General features: G+C 41.6%; 1 protein-coding gene across 3 annotated transcripts in view; it reads left to right on the top strand.

The window, feature by feature from the left end:
• The first annotated feature begins 78 nt into the window (after positions 1-78).
• Positions 79-20,648, top strand: part of SYDE2 (synapse defective Rho GTPase homolog 2) — a 51,670-nt gene continuing 31,100 nt past the window's right edge. For 2 of the 3 annotated variants that reach the window (XM_053247219.1, XM_053247221.1), the window contains exons 1-2: positions 79-1,938; positions 9,922-10,629. In XM_053247219.1, coding sequence (XP_053103194.1) covers positions 402-1,938; positions 9,922-10,629 — 2,245 coding nt within the window. In that variant the 5' untranslated portion in view covers positions 79-401. The remainder of the gene's footprint in view (positions 1,939-9,921; positions 10,630-20,648) is intronic. The other variant, XM_053247220.1, reaches the window with a different exon arrangement.

Below are 20,648 nucleotides of genomic sequence, written 5' to 3'. Positions count from 1 at the left end.
GCAAATCCTTACTTCGCCTCTCCTGTTGTTCTCCGACGTCCTATCGCAGCCTGTGCAGCCTCAGGGCTGGGACGAGGAGGAGGCAAGGCCGTGTGTGCTCCTGTTAGAGCGCTCAGCCCAGCTGCTGGCAGCAGGACATGCGCATTGCAGGGCGCCCTCTCACCCCGCTCAGCTATGCCAAGTATGTGAGTAGCCGCCGCCAAAGAGGAGAAGAGCGAGACGCGTCGCGCACACGGACCAGCCAGACCATGGGGCGCTCCTGCCAGCCGGGCTCCGGACTGCTGCTCTTGTCGCTGCCGCCGCCTTCTTCAGGAGGCCACTCAGCAGCACCCTCCTGCTCGAGGGCGGCCGCCGCCGCAACTAACTGAAGCAGGCGAGGACTCGGCAACAACCAGGCAGGCATGGCTGACCCTCTGCGCAGGACTCTCTCCAAGCTGCGGGGCAGGCGGTCGCAGCGAGGGGCAGTAGGCACAGGAGAAGCCGCCGGGTACCCTAACGAAGGCGGCGGCGGCGGTAGTAGCAGCAGCAGCTCCCTTCGATGTAAAGCTCAGCAGGGTCTCCAGCACCAAAGAAGCGGAGCGACGGAGAGCCAAGCGGACGGCTGCGAAGTCCTCGTGTCCCTTCTGGAGGAGCCGAGGCTCCGGGAGTCGGCGACTTGGTGCCGGCAGGGGAAGACGGTGGTGCCTGGGGAAGACTTGACCGGAACCCCCCTAGCCCGCCGTTGCCCCCCGAGAAGCCGCGCGCAAGCGACGCTGCCTCAGCCGTCTAGCCCCCCGGCGCTCCGTGCGCCTCCGCCTGCCGAGCTATGCTTCTCCTCCTCCTTTCTCCCGAGAGGCGCTGACTGTGGGTCTCCCCTGGAGCGGGGCGGCGGGAGTGAGGAAGAGGATTACTATGATAACCAGAGCCTGCCCGGCTGGGGCTGCCAAGGCGTATCCGGAGCGCGGGGAAACAGCGAGGGCAGCGTGGCCACCGTCGGAGGTAGCAGCAACAGGGCCGGGGCACGGGAGAACACCGGCAGACTGCGAAGCCAGCTGCAGGAGGCCTATTACCTGTTGATTCACGCCATGCACGACCTGCCTCCCGCCAGCCCCAGCTTCGGGGCCCGCTCTCCTCCACCACCTTCCTATCCTCCCTTCTCCAGGGCTGGCGAGAGCAACGATGCTCCAAGCTGCTTTTTCTCCTGCGGGGACGGCTGCTCTTCGCTGCAGGTGTCCGATCCCGCTTCCCAAGCCTCCACCAGTAGTCCCGCCTGGCGGCGCCAGGGTCTCAGCAAGAGTCTGGAGAGCCTCCTCCTTGGCCAGCCTCCCTTGCCCAAGTCGCCGTCCCTGCGGAGGTGCCGGAGCGACAGCGGGCTCGGATCCTTGCTCCAAGAGCCTCTGGCGCCTCGGGGCCATCTGCTGCAGCGGCGGCCGCCTGGCACAAGGCGGGAAGCCTGTTTCCTCGCAGCTGCCGCCGGCCGCTCTGGCAACAACAGCTGCGAGCAGAGCCTCGGCGGCCAAAGTGCGTGCGAGGTGCATCCGTCGGCGCTCGGGCACGACGTGGGGCAACTGCTGCTCCCGAAGTTTGGCTCCGAGCTGAGCGCCGCCCTAAGCGAGGCCGTGGTGCTTCGGGGCAGCGTGGATACTGCAGCGGCGTGCGGCGAGAGCAGTCGCCACCATCCCCGAGTCGTTGCCCACGAGAGCCCCTTCAAGCCGCCTGCGGTGACGGTTAGGAAGCTGCAGAAGTGGATGTACAAAGGACGCCTGCTTTCCCTGGGCATGAAAGGCCGCGGTGGGGCAGCTGGAACTTCCTCCTCTTCTTCCCCCGTAAAGACCCCCGGGCCCTGTGGGACATCTCTTGGCCGAGAAGAAGGGCCAGCAACTCCGCCCCCTGTCCCCCTGAGAGGGCAAGGCAGCAAGGCCTTCGTCTCCCCTTCAGACCAAAGAATCTTGTTGACAGGTAATGGCTTCTTCTGCGGCCCCTCGCTTCTCTCTGATGAGGGCTTTGCAGGCTTCGCTTGCCCCATTTTGATGGACAGCAAGGTTCTGTGCTTTAAACATTGCTTGACAAGCAGCAAACCCATCAATATACTTGTGCCCCATCTTGGCATCTCCATGTTTAGGTAAATGTTCACTTGTGGAATTACTGTAGAACAGTTGCTAGACACAGGTGGTCTTTCCAAAAGTGGTCACCAATTTCATTTGCTCTCTGTTACCTCTCTACAAAATGGCTTACTGCTGAAGGCAAAGTCGTCTCATTTTCTCTGCTGCTTGTTGTGGTAATGGTGCACTCTGTTGTGGTAATGAACACTCTGGCATTACATAAAATATATTGTATTACATAAAATGGCAAGTATAATATAAGGAATGCAAAGTCTAAAGAACAAGAACAAGAAATTTTTACAAAATTTCCATGTCAAACCCTAATTTGTAAGTGCATGCTGGATTCAAACGAGGCAAAAAAAATCATGCAAATGATCATATTGGTAGACCAAGAGTAATAGTACAGTACTTCTCTTTGGCAGGATTGTATCCTGTGTTCTAAAAAGCCAAACTACCCTCTTAGAAGAAGCACGTGGCTCAGACCTCCTGGGGCCCCCTTTGGCTTCAGAGCATAGATGGGAATGGCATACTGGAATGCTGAGCAGAAATCCCTGCCTATGAAAAGCTAGCATGTTGCAGGGATGAGAACTCAGACATGTTACCTTTGCAGCATGAGAGATGTTGTTGTGCAGCCCCTTTGACTTTGTTCACATAATGTGAGGAGTCTGCACTGCAGGAGTCTGACACTGCATGTCAACACGGAGAGGAGCTACCATATGTTTTACTTGAAGAGTGCAGGAAAAAGTCATGCTGAAGCAGGCCCCATGTTACAAATATAACATGAGAAGAACCCCTTAGTCTTTAAGCTATTTCCTCCCCATTTACATTCTCCTACACTTTTAAAACTATTAAATGTTTTGTTCTCTGGCCATTAACATCTGCACAAAATTTACCAAATGTGACATTAATTGAACACAATCTTAAAATTTTTAAAAAATCATTTAAAAAAAAGAAACATCAGTGAAGACATTCTTCCCCCCCCCATCCCAAAACCTCTGTCCAACCCATTTGCAGGAGGCTCAATAACTCGGGTGGCAAAAGAACAAAGTGGGTGAGATGTAGAGAGAATAAAAGCATATTAATATGCAGATCAATGCCACTACCTCATTATTTCTGTGGGCCATAAGGGTCAAACTTTTCAAAAAGGTTTGCCAGATCAACACGGACATTTCCAGAAAATGCCTGTCTTTATATATTAATCTCATGTGTTGCTACAGTGAGTTAATAACTCACTTATTCAACTACTAGTATGTGAATCAACCTCTACTTTCCAAGCCTTTTTATTTTTATTTTTTTAAAGTCCAGATTATTGGAGTTATTGGAGATATGAGAAGTTACAGGTTGAACAGAAAATGATAATATGCTTGATTACTTCCTGTCAGAATGATTTCTTTCATAGCGTGCAATAAATTGACTTAAGAAATGCTGCTACTTCAGTGGGGCATAGAGCTTGTCTTACCTTATTTGACCATTTCCCTTGTCAGGTATTCTGGACAATTTTCTGCTGTATCAGAAACAATACAGCTCAGTGAAATCTTCCATACTTAGTTGTCTCTCATTGCCTAGTTCCTTAGATTGAAATTTGTCTCCCTCCCATATTTGTTTCCGTTCAAAATGTGAATAGGGAAGTTTTCAGACCTTACTTTTAAAAATAAAACAAAACAAACTTCATACACTAAGCCCTGCTTGCTTGATATTAAAGGTAAAGTGTCCCATCTAGTTGGTGTCGACTCCTGGTGACCACAGAGCCCTGTGGTTGTCTTTAGTAGAATACAGGAGGGGTTTACCATTGCCATCTCCTGCGCAGTATGAAATGATGCCTTTCGGCATTTTCCTATATCACTGCTGCCCGATATAGGTGTTTCCCATAGTCTGGGAAACATACCAGCGGGGATTTGAACCAGCAACCTCATGCTTGCTAGGCAAGTCATTTCCCCACTGCGCCATTACAATTGTTATAATTCTTGCTGCCCTACTTTGTAGAGCCTAAAGAAAGAACATGAACTAGCCAAAGTGAAGCACTTCTGTGGGAACCAAAGTATATATTACCTCTTGCATTGGACCTATGTGTCAGGTACCCCAGAGCATTTCAGGTAAGACTGGGTAGGGAGCTTCTTTAGGGACAACAAACTGCAAGTATGAATGAACTAGCCCAAGTTCTTATTTGCTATACTAGGTGAAACTTCAGACCCTCCATGAAGGCCAGTGTAACAGTTTGATAAGAGGATTGTTCAGATGTCCTTGATCTCAGGATAGGACATTAAAAAAAAACAACATTCTGTTTGTTTTTGAAAAATTATCCTGCTTTGCTTCCAGGCAGGAACTCAAAGCAGCAAATGGCACAAACAATCAGGCATTGACAAGCTTGCCAGTGGCAAGTGTCCCCAGCCCTCTGGTGATCAGGACTCTGCACACAACACAGATCTCCTCCCTGGAGGTCTCATTTCTACTGCCATTCTTGAAAAGTCAAGAAACAGCAGAAGTCCTTTCTGAGCCATAGGAGAGGGCTCCCACTGTTTCTTAACCTCTCCATATCTTAGTGTAAATGACAGAAGACCCACTTTTCTCCTAACCCCCCTGCTTGTGTGCTAGAAAATGATCTGAAGGAACAGAGAGGATTGGTGGTGACCAGAAATAATGGTTGGCTAAATTTGTGCATCTCTGCAAGTAATCAGAGCTACATGATAAAACACTACAGAGCTACAGTCAACAGTTAAATCCTGCCTTATTTCATCAGCAGTAACAAATCTCCACAGGCTCAACCCACTCTCAAGGCCTTTTGGAAGAGTCAGGTTGTTGCTGAATGCCTGAAGGCATGTAATGATGAGGCCAAAGGGAAAAGGCATTGCAGACCAGCAGCATTACAACAGAAAAGGGCCTGCTCCTTAGGGTTGCTGAAACAGACAGTAGAGCCACAAGTGGGTAGAAACTATGTGTGTGGAAATCTTAAAGTTATTCAAGAGCTTTGAGCAAACATCATTACACCTTAGGGAGCTGCTGCTGCTTTTCTTTGAACACCTTCTATTTGGGATGCTTGAGATAAATCCACAAGATAATCATAGATTTTTCAGTGTTACATTGCTCTTCTGTTTTTGAAAACTAGACATAGCCTTTGGTTTAGGCTATGTGTGATTAATGTGGGTAGCTGCTGGATATGAGTTATGTGATTAGAGGTATCCAGGAGACTGTAGGCTTTCCCGGCTTTCCCTGAAGGACCCAACCAACTGTCTCCAATGCAGGAAGAAACACTTTCTGGTTTTAATGTTTAAGATCTGTGAATACAGATACCACGCAACTCTTTTTGTTGAAATACAACAAGAGTCTTATTCCTACTCTGTCCCAAACCTATAAATTTATAACTTAATATCATACAGTCTGATCCTCATTCTATTTATTTATTTCAGTGAGGATTTCTGAGTAACTGTCCTGGTTACTGCTATAGATTGCAACTTTCACTGGCTGACTTCCTGACTGATGAAACACCTGCATAAGGAGGGTCAGTACATGTTTCTGATCTTGCAGATCACTTCTGGGGTGTGAGCAGCACTCAGAAGTCTTAGCTCTTTACTGCAACAATGCATGCATAGGATGGCTGGCACAGGCTCCCGGCATACTCCCAGAGCTTCCTTATGTTCCTGCTTTGTTAGTGAGGATGTCAGTCATTGACCTCAGTGGGACTCCCAGTGTGTGAAACTAAATGTGTATGTTTGAGATCTTGCTAAGAGATCTTGTCCAGATGCAAAGGCAGACTAGGGTTATTATCTGAGCAGGAAAGGGAATTTCAGCAGGTGTGCTGCCAAAATGCCTTCTTCTAGAAGACTGTTAAAGCTACAGGAGTCTTGCTGTCCTTTGTACTACTTGGTCAGTTTAGATCTTGCTAGAACAACCAAGTGCTTTAATGAAACTATAATCTTATTCAACTATAATCTCATTCTTCCTCCAAAATTGCAGCACTCACTTGAGTAGACTATTCATATTATCAGGAGTTTTGTGCTTTTTGTAATTTCTGAACAAACTCTAAGCTATGTTAATAGGAATTTAGATATACCTGTATTTCTCTCTTAACAGTGTGTGGTCTCTTGTAAACTGTAAGAAGTCATTGCTTTCTAGTTTAGTTTCTTTCATGTTTTAACTATTCATCATAAGTCTATACTGAATAGCTGCGCACTGGAAAATGTTCTTCGAGGGTGGCTCCCCCTCTGCTTTTTGTTTTAAGTTCTGTTATAGGATTATGCCTGGTTTAAAGTTTCATTGCTCTAAATCCTCCTAGATTTATTACAAAACACTCCTTCAGAAAAATATAATTAGCAAAAGCATGCTAACCATCGGTTGCACAATATTACTTTCTATGTATTGTTTTACAGGCATAGGAAGGTTCAAATGTATATAATTGCAAAGTGTCTGTTAATTGTACAGACTTGAATAGTCACAGTAAAAAAGAGTCTTATTTCAGAAGTAATGATGGGTATTTTATGTATATCACTTGCCATTAGAATAGTGACTTCTTGCTTGGAGATAACAGCATATAATAGAATATAAAAACTAATGCAATGAACACAACCTCTTATGGTTTAATTAAATGGGAAAACCTCTGCATTTATAACTGGTATGAAGGTGTGAGCAGAGTTAAATGGACTGAAGTTAAATTATGTTATTATTCAGTTGAAGACCTATTATTGATTGACTGAGAACTGTTCTGTTTATTTAACATTATTTTTATAATGTTTTTGCTCAAGTATATTAAATGTTAATTTGTTCCTTATGGAGAATGTAATATAATGAAATCTTTTAAAACCATTTTCCAGTGATAATTAAAATTTATAAAGTAGTGAGCTTTTAGTGAAATGGGCAATATTTATTTAGTATACTTGCTAACCTTTTGCTGAGTCCTGAAATTTGGGTAATAAAAGGTCGCATTGTTTATAGGTTCTTGTTCACCTAATTTGGGGTGTGTGTGTGTGCACAGGACCAGAATCCCTTGGAAGCAAGCTAAGATCAGGTCCCTAACTCTCTCAAGAGTTTATTCCATAAGTAGAGTCCAAGCTGAATTTATTTGTCAGTAGGAGCAGAGCAACAGGCACATTCATTGCCTGTTTAGCATTACATTTATGAGGAGAAGGAGAGCATCAGGCTCTCCTATTCCCCCTCACCCTTTGGACATAAATGAAAGAAAATGAAATCTTCCATGTTTGACTTGCAATGAACTGTAGTTTCCTTACACATCTGAATTCTAAGCACAGTTTGTTAATAAACCAGGATCTTAAACTAGAATCAGATGGTGGCTTCAGATCCTGGTTTGAGAACTAGGATAAACTCAGATGCACAGTAATCGAACATCCTTTCTGTTGGTGGACCATTTCATTCATTTCTTCATTCATTCATTCATTTGATTGCTACATTACAACACACTCACCATGATTGCTACATTACAACACGCTCACTAAATGAACATTATCAAGAGATGTAGGTAAATGCTGATATGTGGGGAGGCAATTGTTTTGGTTTTTTTTTTAACATGTACATTTGGAATGTGAAGCAAGTTTGGACATGAACATTAATTTGTTTGTAGTTATGTCAAAACTTTTACTGCTGTTTGTTTCTCTGTCTGCTCACATTTGAATATTTAGCCATCAAAATATTCAGCCTTTTTTGCCTTTTCACTTCTTATCTTATCTCTGAACCATTTTAAGTCCTAGTGAAACTGCATGGGTGGCATGCCTAAATGCTAAACTTGAGTGCTATATAGGGTCTATGATAAAAAGACAGAAAAGAAAGTCAAACGGCCAGGGTGTGTGTGTTCTGTTCATTCCCGAGTGTTGTTTTGATCAGGGTTTTAGCTTTGTGTGCAAAACAGTTGCTATTTTCATTCCTTTTTGCTGGATGGTGGGTGATGCTCTAGTCCAGGTGTGGGCAAGTTTGACCTTCCAGCTGTTATTGAATTGTGGCTGGGGGATGATGGGTGTTATAGTTCACCAATAGTTGGAGGGCCAAGTTTGCCCATCCCCATTCTGTTCCATAGACTCCCCACCACTGAATTTTAATTCACTCCATCCAGCACGCTCAGCAATTTAGTGGCAACTCTTGTAAAGTTGAAGTGGCACAAAAACATGCTTAAGTACTCTCCTAAATCATGCTGTGTACATAGTGACCTCAGTGGTAACAAAATACATTTCATATAAGAATGCCAAACACAATGTGAAATCATAAGTGTTGGTTCAAGTCTTCCCTGGCTTCCAGAACGTACTCTTTTCTGCTTTTCTTTATATGGAGGTTTTAAGCTTGATTAGAATCAGGGTGGATTTGATTTAAATCAAATCGATTTAAATCACTAGTCAGTAAGACTAGATTTAAATCATAGTTTTTAACATAAAGACTCATTCTTTCTGGTATAATCTTAATATTTACAACCAGATGAAGTTTTCATTTTTGGTTCTCTTCTAGATAGAAAAATTGCCCAAAATAATCTTACAGAAACCTCTGGAAAAGCATGACATTGTGAATGGATTAATGGAATTCATTTACCAAAAAATTTAAAAATTGCATATATACAGCCTCATGCTACATAATTAAAAACTAATTCTTATTTCATGATGAATACCTTCGGACTATAATGTATCTTAAATTGAAAACTATCTTTAGACAGATTTTCTCCTTCAAAAAGCATTTTATTTTTTAAAAATCTGATTTAAATAAAAAAAAATCCAATTATTTTTATTTATTTTTTTAAAAATCACTGATTTTTATCCACCCTGATTAGGATTAGGCCTCTATGAAATTAAGTTTGCAGTCCTGTATGCATTTACTCAGGAGGAAGACCCATTGAACTCAGTGGGGCTTACTTCTGAGAAAATTGAAGTTGGGCTGCATGGTATGCTATAGTCCTGTGCATATTAATCACTAGTGGTAGCACACATGCATAGGATTAAGCACTAGGTATGATTGCAGCCCGAACTCATTCATGTGTACTTGGAAGTAAGTCCCATGAAGCTCAATGGCATTTGAGGACTAATTCGACTATTCTTAGTAAAAATGCGTAGGATTATGACAAAAATGTCAGTTTCCAAATACATCTCAATATAATGCTTTGAGAAATGGCTTTTACAATAGAAATGTCACAAATGAACACTGCTATAATAACCAACACTGCTTATGCATCATTGTTTTCATAACTCCAGACTGTGAGAAACAATAAGTGAAATCAGTAGTAGTAGTAAAAATATTTATATTTTGCTTTACAACAGAAAAATTCTAAATATTTACACAGAGAAAAGTTGAGATATAATCAGCCTGTGCTGTATATTCTGAGGTTAAGAGAGCAGTGTCTCTTTCAGACATTTCAGTAGTACCTGTCCTACAGATATTTCATTGAATAAATCTTGAGAGCAGATATTGATGAGAGGAAATTAGGGCTGGTTTGGATGATGCTTGCCCCTCCTGAACTGGTCCATGTGATTAATGAGGCAGGCATGTGAGATCCTGTCCTGATATTGTCTGGGCATGTTTGGTGCATGTGTGTGGTGGGGGAGATTTGTCCAAACCCCTGTTCTACATGTGACAGGTTATACAGGTATAACCTGTATTTTAACCTGCGTTTCTTAAGCGACATCTTAAATTTAAAGTCATCTTTGATTCGGATAAATATGGTAGTATACGTTGTAACATGATTGTAGTACAAGTTTGATCCTCCATTTTATAATTGTACTTTTATAGTTTGATGGGTGAAAACAGATTGTATTGTGGCACATTGGGGCTTCTTTAACACTTAATGTAAATTATTTAATTGATGATTTCTTGAAATCAGAAATAATGTTCTAAATCTCTGCTCTTTTCCCTTTAACAGATTTGATTGAAAATGTTTACATACCTTCAATGAGCAGAAGAGAACTTAAGAACTTTAAATCCACTGAAGTTGCTGAATGCAGATCTCGGATTGCTAGCATCACGGTGTCCAAGAAACGTAACTGGTTACATCAGAGTTCTCCAAGGGTACCTAATTTGGAAAAAGGAAACTTTTATAAGAAAATTTCAGGAGAAATTCACCAGGTATTCAAATCTCCCGGTCCCATGCCTGAGCCTAAGATGCCCCAGACGTTTTCCAAACTTCTAGGTCATGAAAGCCCTAACAGAAGTGTCAGTTCTGTACATGCTGCTGAGAATAGGATGAGGCCTTTGGCACTGCGAAACTGTACTTTAGATTTTGGTGAAGATAATGATGCAGATGATGAAGGAGAAATATGGTACAATCCCATCCCTGAAGATGATGAGCCTGACTTCCCTTGTTTCATTGGTGGTAATGCTGATCACTCAGACTCTCAAGCCATGAGTTACAAGATATCCTCTGGAAATGATGTGGTTAAAGTCATAGGGCATAATGAAGGCCTTCCACACTCTTCAGATTCTATTGGAGATGCTCAGCCCAGGGAAATTAGTCAATCAGATTGTGTGCATTCTATGGAGCATTTGCAAGTGCACAAACCAAAGTCTGCATGCAGTATTCTGACGGGGCTTGCAGTGGAGGATAGTCTTACAATAAAAGGTACTTCAGGAGGTAAGAGGATTGTAAGCATTTAACATGCTGTAATGTTTGTAAATGTTACATTCAACATTCCTGCCAAAGTGGTTCTAGCCATGTTCTTGTGGTTTAACTGTCGGATGCCCTGGAAGTTCAAGTGTTACTTGGAGCAATTCATATGTTGTTCATGTGAGCAGTCACATAAGCAATTATATGTACATAGAAAAACATTCTATCTATCTATCTATCTATCTATCTATCTATCTATCTATCTATCTATCTATCTACATTTATATTCCACTCTTCCTCCAAGGAGCCCAGAGCAGTGTACATGGTTTCTCTTCACAACAACCCTGTGAAGTAAGTAAGGCTGAGAGAGATTTGACTGGCCCAGAGTCACTCAGCAAGTATCATGGCTGAATGGGGATTTAAACTCGGGTCTCCCCAGTCCTAATCCAGAACTCTAATCACTACACGACTCTGGCTCTTCATAGGAATCTACTTGTACAGTATGATCTATGTATGTTCACTTGGAAGTCCACCAAGTTTAATCATGTTTACTATCAAGTAAATGTGTTTAGGATTGCAGCCTTTGGCTGAAGATGGACAGTGGTATATAAAGACAGCTCACAGTGCACCCTTCTGTTGTGGGGTGAGCCTGGCTTCTCCCCACTTTGGTAATTTGACAGATGTACTATAAGTGAGTCAAACAGTGGTTCAGCTGTGAATCTTACCCTTCGCTGCCGTGTTTCAAGCTGGCTGCTTTCTTTAATCTTTTTAAATGTCAAAAGGATAAATACAAATTATCTGTTAATTTGTCAGCTTATTTATTTACCACCCCTTTTTTGTGTCAAATTGCCCTGAGAATAGGAAGGGAGATTTCTTGATGACCTCACAGGGGACCAGTCAATCAGCACAGTGCAGACTCTGCTGCAGACTTGCAAAACCATTTTTTTAAAGTGACCCTAGAGAAGAAAAGTATGTTTAATTAGACTGAACTTAGCGACTATGCTTTTAAATCCAGACTTCGTACTCTAAAATTATTATGCCTATCTCTACTCTCTATCCATTACTTCCTGCCTAGAAATGCTTGATTCATCATGAAGGAAAAACCAGAAGTCAGATATGGTGCTGGCAGCATATTTCCTTTTTTTATCACCATTCGTAGCAGTTGTTGGTGGTATTTTTTAAAAATTGCGCCACTGCTAATCTACCGGTAGCTTTGGAAAGATTTTACTTGAGATTATAAAAGTTCCTTTTCTAGTTAAAGAATTCATATAGGTTATCAGCCTCTGGAGCTGTAGTGAAGGGTTTTAAGGTCATCTGTTACACTTTGAAAATTGTTATTCTACATGTATGGGAGAGACAGAGATGGTGGCTGACAGCAGAGCAAGGAACTGCATGCAAAATGCGCTAATGCAAGAGGATGGCTTAGTTGTGCTAAAAAGCAGTGCTATAGCGCTCTTTTGCAAAAGTCTCCATTAAAATAAATTAGGGGTGCTGCAACTGCACAATTGTTGTGCAGCCGCAAGCATGCTTGTGGTAGTTCAGCACTAGTCTAGAACACAAGCTCTAGACTTAGTGCTGCAGGATAGCACAACAGTTTTGTGCTGGCATAAAGTCCTTCTGCAAGTGGCTCATTGCTCTGAATGTCAGCTGCTATAAAACTAAGAATGGCATGGCTGTTTTTGACTGCTAAGTTTAGATGCCTAAATTTGTGCAATAAATTTATAGAGGCACTGAATGATTATGATACCCATTTATGGGAGAGATACAGTAAGGTGGAAATTCAGCCATAAGCCTAGGGTTTTTTCCTATCCCTACTGGTGGTCTTAAGCAATTGACTTTTGGCCTCCAAGTGTGCACATTGTGGTAATAGAGAAGAACTACATGCTACAGTCTGAAATTGGATCCAACAGAAAAGGTGGGCACAACATCCCAGTAACAACTGTGGAAATATCCATGAAAGAGATTTTCTCCTAAATTTGATGATGGCTGTATTTTTGAACTTATGGCCAGACTATAAGAATGTATGTGTTTGAATGTTTATCCCATCTAGTTAGAATAGAAGGTGTGCTTAATCAACCTTTAGGAGTTCAGGGCAATTTGCATAGGTTTCTCTCCCTCGTGCGTCCAGGCTCAAGAGCATCCACCAAACTTTACAACTGAACAGAGATTTCAATCCAAGTTTCCCCAGTTCAAGTCAAACACATTAAATCACACTGGAATATATTATTGTACTGTTAAGTGGTTAATGTGTTCATGATTGATATAAACCTTTCACAACACAGGCAAGACTGATCCCTGTTTGCATGTGTCATGCTTTTCTCTTACCAATTTAAGGTATTGCCTAACTTGTGTTTCTTCCATAGAGAATACTTTTGATATTTTCATTTGTTCAAAGATTTGTAAATCTTTCCAATTTTTTTTTTTTTTTGGCTAGGACAACTAAAACTATCTGTTTCCAGTCATGGCTGAAAATTGTATAAGGCATACAACATGAGACTAACTAGCCAATTATAATAATATTGTATTATTTGCTCATTTCTGAGTACCGTTGATATAATACAAATTTCTCATTGCTACCTATTAAACATGTTTCCTAACCAAGTTGTCTGTACCTCTGATTATACTAAGAAAGTTCTAAAGCAGCTCTCGCTATTTAGGAAATTGGAAATAAAGGGAGGAAAATTTTGAATAAACACTCTTCATTCCAGTTTTTGTGGGGCCTTGAAAAAGTGCTGTAGCAGCATGGCCCAGTTTTCTTGAGAAGTGGTAGCAAGTTTTTGTGGTTTCTACTAAATTGATATTGATGACTGCAGAGAATACACAAGTCAGAGTGAAGATCAATAATGAGATAATTGAGGTAGTTAAGGAATTTATTTTTCTTGGCTCTAAAATCGATCAATGTGGTGACTGTTGCCCTGAGATCGGGAGGCGTATAGCATTTGGAAGAACCGCAATGATAAAATTTGGAAGAGCAAAGATATTAGTTTCCTAACCAAATGCAGATTGGTTAATGCAATATTATTTCCAATAGCCACATGTGGCTTTGAAACTTGGACTTTGAAGAAGGCAGCTAGGAGTAGGATGGAGGCTTTTGAGATGTGGTGCTGGAGGCAATTGTTGTGTCTCCCATGGACAGCGAGAATTACAAATAAGGAAGTCTTAGATGAAGTTAAACCAATAATATCGCTAGAAGCTAAGATTACCAAACATAGACTGACATATTTTGTTCATGTCATGTGAGCTGATTCACTCGAAAAGACAATTTATGCTAGGAATGATCAGTGGGAGGAGGAGATAGGGACGGCCTTATACTCGGTGGCTGGGTATTATAAAAAAATGACACTGGAATGACCATGGCGGACTTAAAGGAAGCTGTCCAAGATAGGACGGCATGGAGTGCAGTGATCCATAGAGTGAGCAAGAGTCGGACACAACTGAACGGATAGAGAGAGAGACTAAATTGCTACTAATGCATTTATTTGCAACTGGACAGATGTAAGCTTGCTTGTGGGAAAGCTGTATGCATTCTGTACCATATTTCATATATTAACTTCTTGATACGGAAATAGGTCTCACTAATGTTAACAGAAGTCCTGTGGCATAAGAAATTTTTCCTTGAGTTAGAGAAAAAATAGTGTCATATTGTACTGGAAAATGTGTCACTTAATTATGCTGAGATTTGCCTTTGTGTGCCTATAATGAACCCTGATAAAATCGATTGTAAATTTGTCCCATACAGTTGCTTGTGTATCGAATTAATGAAGCTATTTTAAATGTAGCTTTGCCTCTGTGTGTGTATGTGTGTGTTGAATAGTGATCACATTGAATGCATTAATTGATGAAGAGAGTCCCCGCTGTTAAGTAATTGGCTTTATTGCTGAGGCGTACTTAGGGATTCTTTTAATCCTGTTAAGGTGTCTACAGTTAATTTCAGTCAAAGTTGAAATGACAGCTCCTCCAGACAAAATCACCACATAAAGGGCAGCAGGGCAAATAAGCTCTGTTTGTATTAATGTAAATCACTGGATAGCACATGAAGTTGCTAAGATCAATGTTTACATGTCATCTTTGGTTTAAACCAGAGGTAGTAATTCTTGTCCTCTGCCTAGTGATCTTCTAAAAAGAAAATTCATTCAAGGCTGGAAAAAATGCTATGTAAAACATTTCTGCTAGGTGCCTATGGATTTGAAATATTTTTCTAGTGCTGCTTCACCTCTATTTATAGTAAGACTATAGACACAGTTGTCATATTGCCCAGAAACCCCCCCTGCTCCTTCACCTTTAGGTGATAGCAGGCTTGCTGCCATCACTAGAGATGGGGTAATAGGTGCTGGACGTAGTGTTCTGGAATGCCTCTGAACACCTTTTCTGAAAGTGTTGCCAGTAGTGGGGACGAAGCTACCCCGCTGTTGAATACAAACCTTTATTTCATGCCAGTCAGTTGAATGCATGTTTACTAGAAAGTCACTTATTCTCTAGTAAATGTGCTTAGTTAAATTCTTTTCCCATAGTCCCATCGCCTACATAGAGTATGTTTATTTTAATTGTTAGTTTCTTGCAAAGTAGGGTAGAACCACATGTTACAGCAAACTGCTGCCAAAACTGTCATCCCTGTTTTGAGCTCTCCCAGTCTTCAACATCTGGGGAAAAATATGATCGTACACTGATCAGTGTAGAAAATGATTCCTGCACTGAGCAGAGGATTGGACTAGAAGACCTCCAAGGTCCCTTCCAGTTCTATGATTTCATGTCATCATATTGTGCATTTTCTTATTTCTCCTCCATGTCATTGGCTGTTGCTGGTGGGAGTGGAAAAGCACACAACACGATCGATTGTGTCAGGACATAGGATAAGTTTTGCTACATGTTGCAGAACTCAACACAAGAGTGCTTTTCATCTAGGCAGCCATGCTTAATCCATTTCTTATTGTACTCTCTCCATCCTTGACTCTTAAAACCAATGGGAGGCAAATAACACACTGACTCCTCTCTCTAGTGAAAGCGACTTTTGCTTCCAGCTCTGCATGTGTATTTCTAAACCTGGCACCGCAAGCATTCCTCCTGAAGGGCTACTTAAAAGCAGGTCTTGAACTGTCTGACCACAGAAAGGCTTCATGAATTGGATTCTCAGCAGGTGTCGTGCTGTTAAATACTCTTCACACTTCTAAGTCACTTAAATTATTACTGTTTTATTTTCTTAGTACAGATTTCTTCTACATGCTATGCTGTAGTTTTTTGTGAGCATTCCAGAATATAAATAGCAGGCTTTTCTTATGAGAGAGAGAGAGAATAGTCCTTAACAACTGCCTGTCCTAAACAAAAAGGAAATTGTCTTTTTTAGACAACTGCAAGCCTTCTGAAAATAAGCTGGTCTCTCTATTGGTGTTGCTATTTCCATCTTAACTATAGTGTTTGCTCTTGAGGTTTTTGGACATACTGTTTACAGAATTATATCTAGCATCCTTAAGACTTCCTCAAAAAAAAAAAAACACCTTAGGAAAAGTACTAATTTTAGTTCAGGAGAGACTTAAAAAGAAAATAGTTTTCCCTTTTGAAATAAAGTAATCCATATAAGGATGAACTAGTGTAATTCAGGCATTATTTAGTTATGTATATTGTAGTTCTAGAACCAACAAGAATGTGCCAGCAAGCCCCCGCCCCTGCATCAATGCGCTTCTTAACCATTTCTCACTGTTCATTCTCCACACAAACAGCACTGGGAAAGATCTTTCCTGGAGTAGAGCATGTCTACTCCAGGAAAGATCTTTCCCAGTGATTGAATCTGACCACAACTATCACAGAGAGTTTCTGGCTGTTTGGCTCTGCAGACAAATGATGTTTTCATGGAGGTGGGGGCATGGTTAACAGGTATGGGGACTTGGCAGTGTGTCCTGTTGGAACTATAATGCTGTACAGTGTACATTGTGCATTATGCCTAACAGCATGTGTTTTGTCTGTGTGTGTTTGTGTTTTGTATACAACGGCAGCTCCTGAGTTTTTAAGACTTCTTGATACGGGAGGCAAAATGATGATAAACTTTAGGGACTATAGAGTTCCCTTAGCATAAAGACACTTCTTGTGCTGGTAGTTTTGACCACTGCTTTATATACCCTATTTATATAGAGCCAGATTAAAGCATTCAGTGCAAGTTAATAGATGAATTGATCTTGTATTACAATGGAAAGGCTTGTCAGTATGAACTTCTGAAGCTAATTTGAACCAGTCTGTTCCCTCTGAGCAGAGTTGTGTTCATGTTAATTTCATTAGGGCTTGCTTGCTGGATTAAATGGACCTCCATTCATTAGATGAAACTTGCATGGAAGAAATAAGATCTGAATTTATGAAGTACAGTGCTTCACATAGTCTGCTTGTTGGTTTCCAGTCAGGAAAAAAGGATTCTCCCCCCCCCCCCCATGCAGTTACCTGATTGCACAAGCCCTTCAACTTTTAGCAATATAGATGTCATTGTAGGTGGCAATTTTATACGCTCGTGTAATTTTTGTTAAAGTAGTACTATTTAGGAAAGCTATGAATTTTCCTAACGCTATCAGACCAGTACTAACATATGAATGGAATATAATTAATAATGATTAACTTATTTATAATTATTAGTTTTATAACTGAAACTGACCACAAAAACAGTCCTCTTCTCCCTTGGTTACTGCATGCTCATGAAAGGGGAAAAAGAAATTAAACCTGTCTTAAAACACTTGGTTTCCATTACAAAGATTGATATTGAATCTGGTGAAGAGCACATTGGTGCTTCAGAGTATCTTCCATTCCTTTTTTCCAGAGGAGACAGCCCAGTAGAACTTTCCAGCAGGTTATATCTTGATGTTTCCCCCCTCACTTTCACAGCTTTAGGAACAGCAGAAAAGTGCACATGCAAAGCTTTTTGCACAAACGTTGTAGCACTAATTAAATATGTGGTTTTTAATACATTTCCTAATGCAGTCTTGCTTCAGAGAGATGTTTCTGGTGCTTCTGGTTAACCCATTTATTGATCCAGGCTGGTTTTTGAATGGGGGCTTTAGTTATTTTTATTCCAGTCCTGTAATAGAGGCAGGGCTAACAAACAGCCAGCAGCAAGAGCACTGAAGGCAGACTGCACTTGCCAATCTGTAAATAATGTCTATTTCAATAAGCCGTTGATATCCCTGATTCTACTTCACTGCATTGTCCTTGCATACCACAACTTTTCCCTCTGGATTCTACAGTGTTTAAGGTCTGTAACATACTAATGATGAGAATAAGCTTAACCTGTGCTTAATAATGGCATTCTAGGTTCTAACAATATTAACTTAGTCTATATGTTAACTATGCATTCTTGTTACTTAAGTATACATTTGTTTTTTAAAATTCAGATGTAGGGCCTCTTTTAAAATTGGTTGGGTGAGTGCTACTAGGGCTTGTACTGAAGTTGTATTTCTCAATTGTTTTAAGAGTTTATAAACAACACACAAAGGTCGTTCACATGACCCTGTATGCAGGGCAGGGAGGGCTGTGGGAAGGCAGGACTGCTTTTACCTCCCCACCCCCACCTCAGACGAGCATGTAGATCCTTCAGCCACACTGCTTGCCCATCCACACGATTGCCACTGTGGCAAGCACTGAGGCCAGGGGAATGCAGTACAGCCTCCAGAAATCCCCCACATGAACTGCACTCCTCGTGGGATGCATTGAGGGATTTCCCTGCTGCTGGGTGCTTTAGCTGCCCGACTCTATGAACACTCGGACTGCAGGCAGCCTGAGTGTTCATATGACCGGGGACTGGACTAGAAGGGAGCACTCTCACCTTTCTACCCCAGTATAAGCCTGGGTAAAAAACATGGGCTACCTGGCAGGGCAGCAGCAGGATTGGGCCTGATCCTGGCACTGAATACAAGCAGCCCTACCCAGGCAAGGCTGCTCATGTGAACAGACTTGCAGTGTTGAAAATCACATTCATGCCTTAAGCAGACTTTCTGACTGATTTAGAGGAATTATATGACTTGCAGCTCAAGGGGAAATAATCTATCTGTTCTAATGCTGAAATGACTTTTAAAGATTTATAGTTATCATTCTCATATATAATTATTTCCTCATATTTTATTTTCACTGAGGTTTTATTCATCCTATAAAGTGGCAAGTCAGCAAGGAAGAAAACTGTGCAAAACACAGTTCAAAAAACAAAAGAATTTCACACACGTAACCAGTCAAAATGCATAAATACACAAACAAAAAAATAATAACACAATAGAAGACACTAAGGTTTCTGATTTGGTGGGTGTGTATGATGCACGCATTATAACATAGTAATGATGTCCCCAATTAATAAAATAGCTTAAATAATACATGGCTGAAGGAATATGGAATAGTCTCAACATCCTAGTCTTGAGCAATGAACATCTTCACATGCAACAGAGGGACAAGGTATTAAAATGTAATAGTTACAGCAGAGGTTTCTCCTTCATCTGCATATGTAATAAATGGGGATGAAGGATTCTAGTGTTCTTTGGACATCATTTTTCATTCTAACACTTTGGAAAAAGGAGTGATGAAGCCACCGGAAATTGGACACAAAATGTCAAAAATGTTAGATTGACCTCTTAGTTGCAATGAAGCCTAGGAAAGTTTTTAATATCTTGGCTTGCTTTTCTAGGCCTTTGCCAGAGACTTCTGACCGAAAGGGAAGATTAATGTTAGGCTAAAACATGGCACTGATTACTATAGAATGCTTCAGAGCAGCCCACCAGTGGGACTATGCTGTGATTTGCAGTACAAGGGAAGCCTTTGTCCGGTTTTATCAAACACCACATTTCTTACGAGCTGCTTGCCAGAAAAGCACAGCAGGCATGCTAGAAATAGTCTACTCCCTTTAAGGAAACAGCTTCAATAGAAACGTAGCAACTGCAAGAAACAAGAAAATTCATTGAGACTTCTGGAAAACAGACTTTGTGCAGTATTGTCTTCCTAAACTTTTTTTTTTAAAATAAAGATTCCTCATGAATGGCTGCTTAGGAAGACAATCATTCACTTAATAAAAGATGAATAACTGGATTCAGAAGAATTTTGATGGAAAATTTAACTTTTTGAGCTTCAATTTCTAAGCTTAAGAGTGACAAGAAAACTGAACTATATGAATGATTTTGTGGGAATCAAGTAATGTTTGTATGAATAGGCAACAGGTTAGATATTTCTACACACACACACACACACACACGTGCACAGACACACTTTTTTTCTTTTTCTTTCTTGTTTTTCTTTAAGCAGAAATCTGTGGCACTAGAAAGCCTAAGGAAGCAAATTGGGAGAAAAATGTGTAAATGCTATATGGATTTGAGTACAACATGGATTTTTGCTATGGAAACCGATAGGAAAGTTGTTGTAGTCTCTGTGCTCATTGTAGGAATAGGGTAGGACTAGTAACTGATGGCCTGAAAGTTCAGTCTGGCTTCCCACCTGACTGCCTGCATAGCCCATGATGCCAAGAATCAACACGCACCACCATACCTCTTAGCTGCTTGGTAATGGCCCCTTTCTTATGTCTGATGTGAGGCAAGCATAGATATGTGTTTGTCTGTTTCTTGTTTGTATTTAAGGTGGGATGAGGTCAACAATTTATCTTAAAAAGCACACAGGAAAGTGAAGCCTGCCCCTCCTTCATCTTACCTCTTTGCACTCTGTTGCTTTTAAGCACCCCACCCCATCTCAGTTGTTATACCAGAGACAGGAAGAATATTGCTTAATCCTATGGAGCACAGCAAGATGGGGTGCTGCTGGGTGACTTTTGTTCCTCTCTCCTGTATCTTCCTTTCTGGGTAAAGACCCAGTCCAGTGAAAATGGGAGATACAAGCAGGTGAGCCCTTTCTCATGACTGCATGAGAGGACTTGAGGGCAGGCAGCGGGGAAGGCAGCAGAAGCTCGCTTTCCCTGCAGACAGTCCAGCTGCCAGGTCTGAGCAGGTCCGCTGCTGCTCTAGGCAGTGCGGGGAGCAGGGGTTGAGGCGTGTCAGCCTAGCCCCTGGAAGTGGTCCATGCAGATGGTCCACCTTTGCCCGAGGCAG

This window comes from Hemicordylus capensis, chromosome 4 (assembly GCF_027244095.1).
Source record: "Hemicordylus capensis ecotype Gifberg chromosome 4, rHemCap1.1.pri, whole genome shotgun sequence".
NCBI lineage: Eukaryota > Metazoa > Chordata > Lepidosauria > Squamata > Cordylidae > Hemicordylus > Hemicordylus capensis.
The sequence above is the reverse complement of the archived record's forward strand: the minus strand, read 5'-3'. Positions and strand labels throughout refer to the sequence as shown.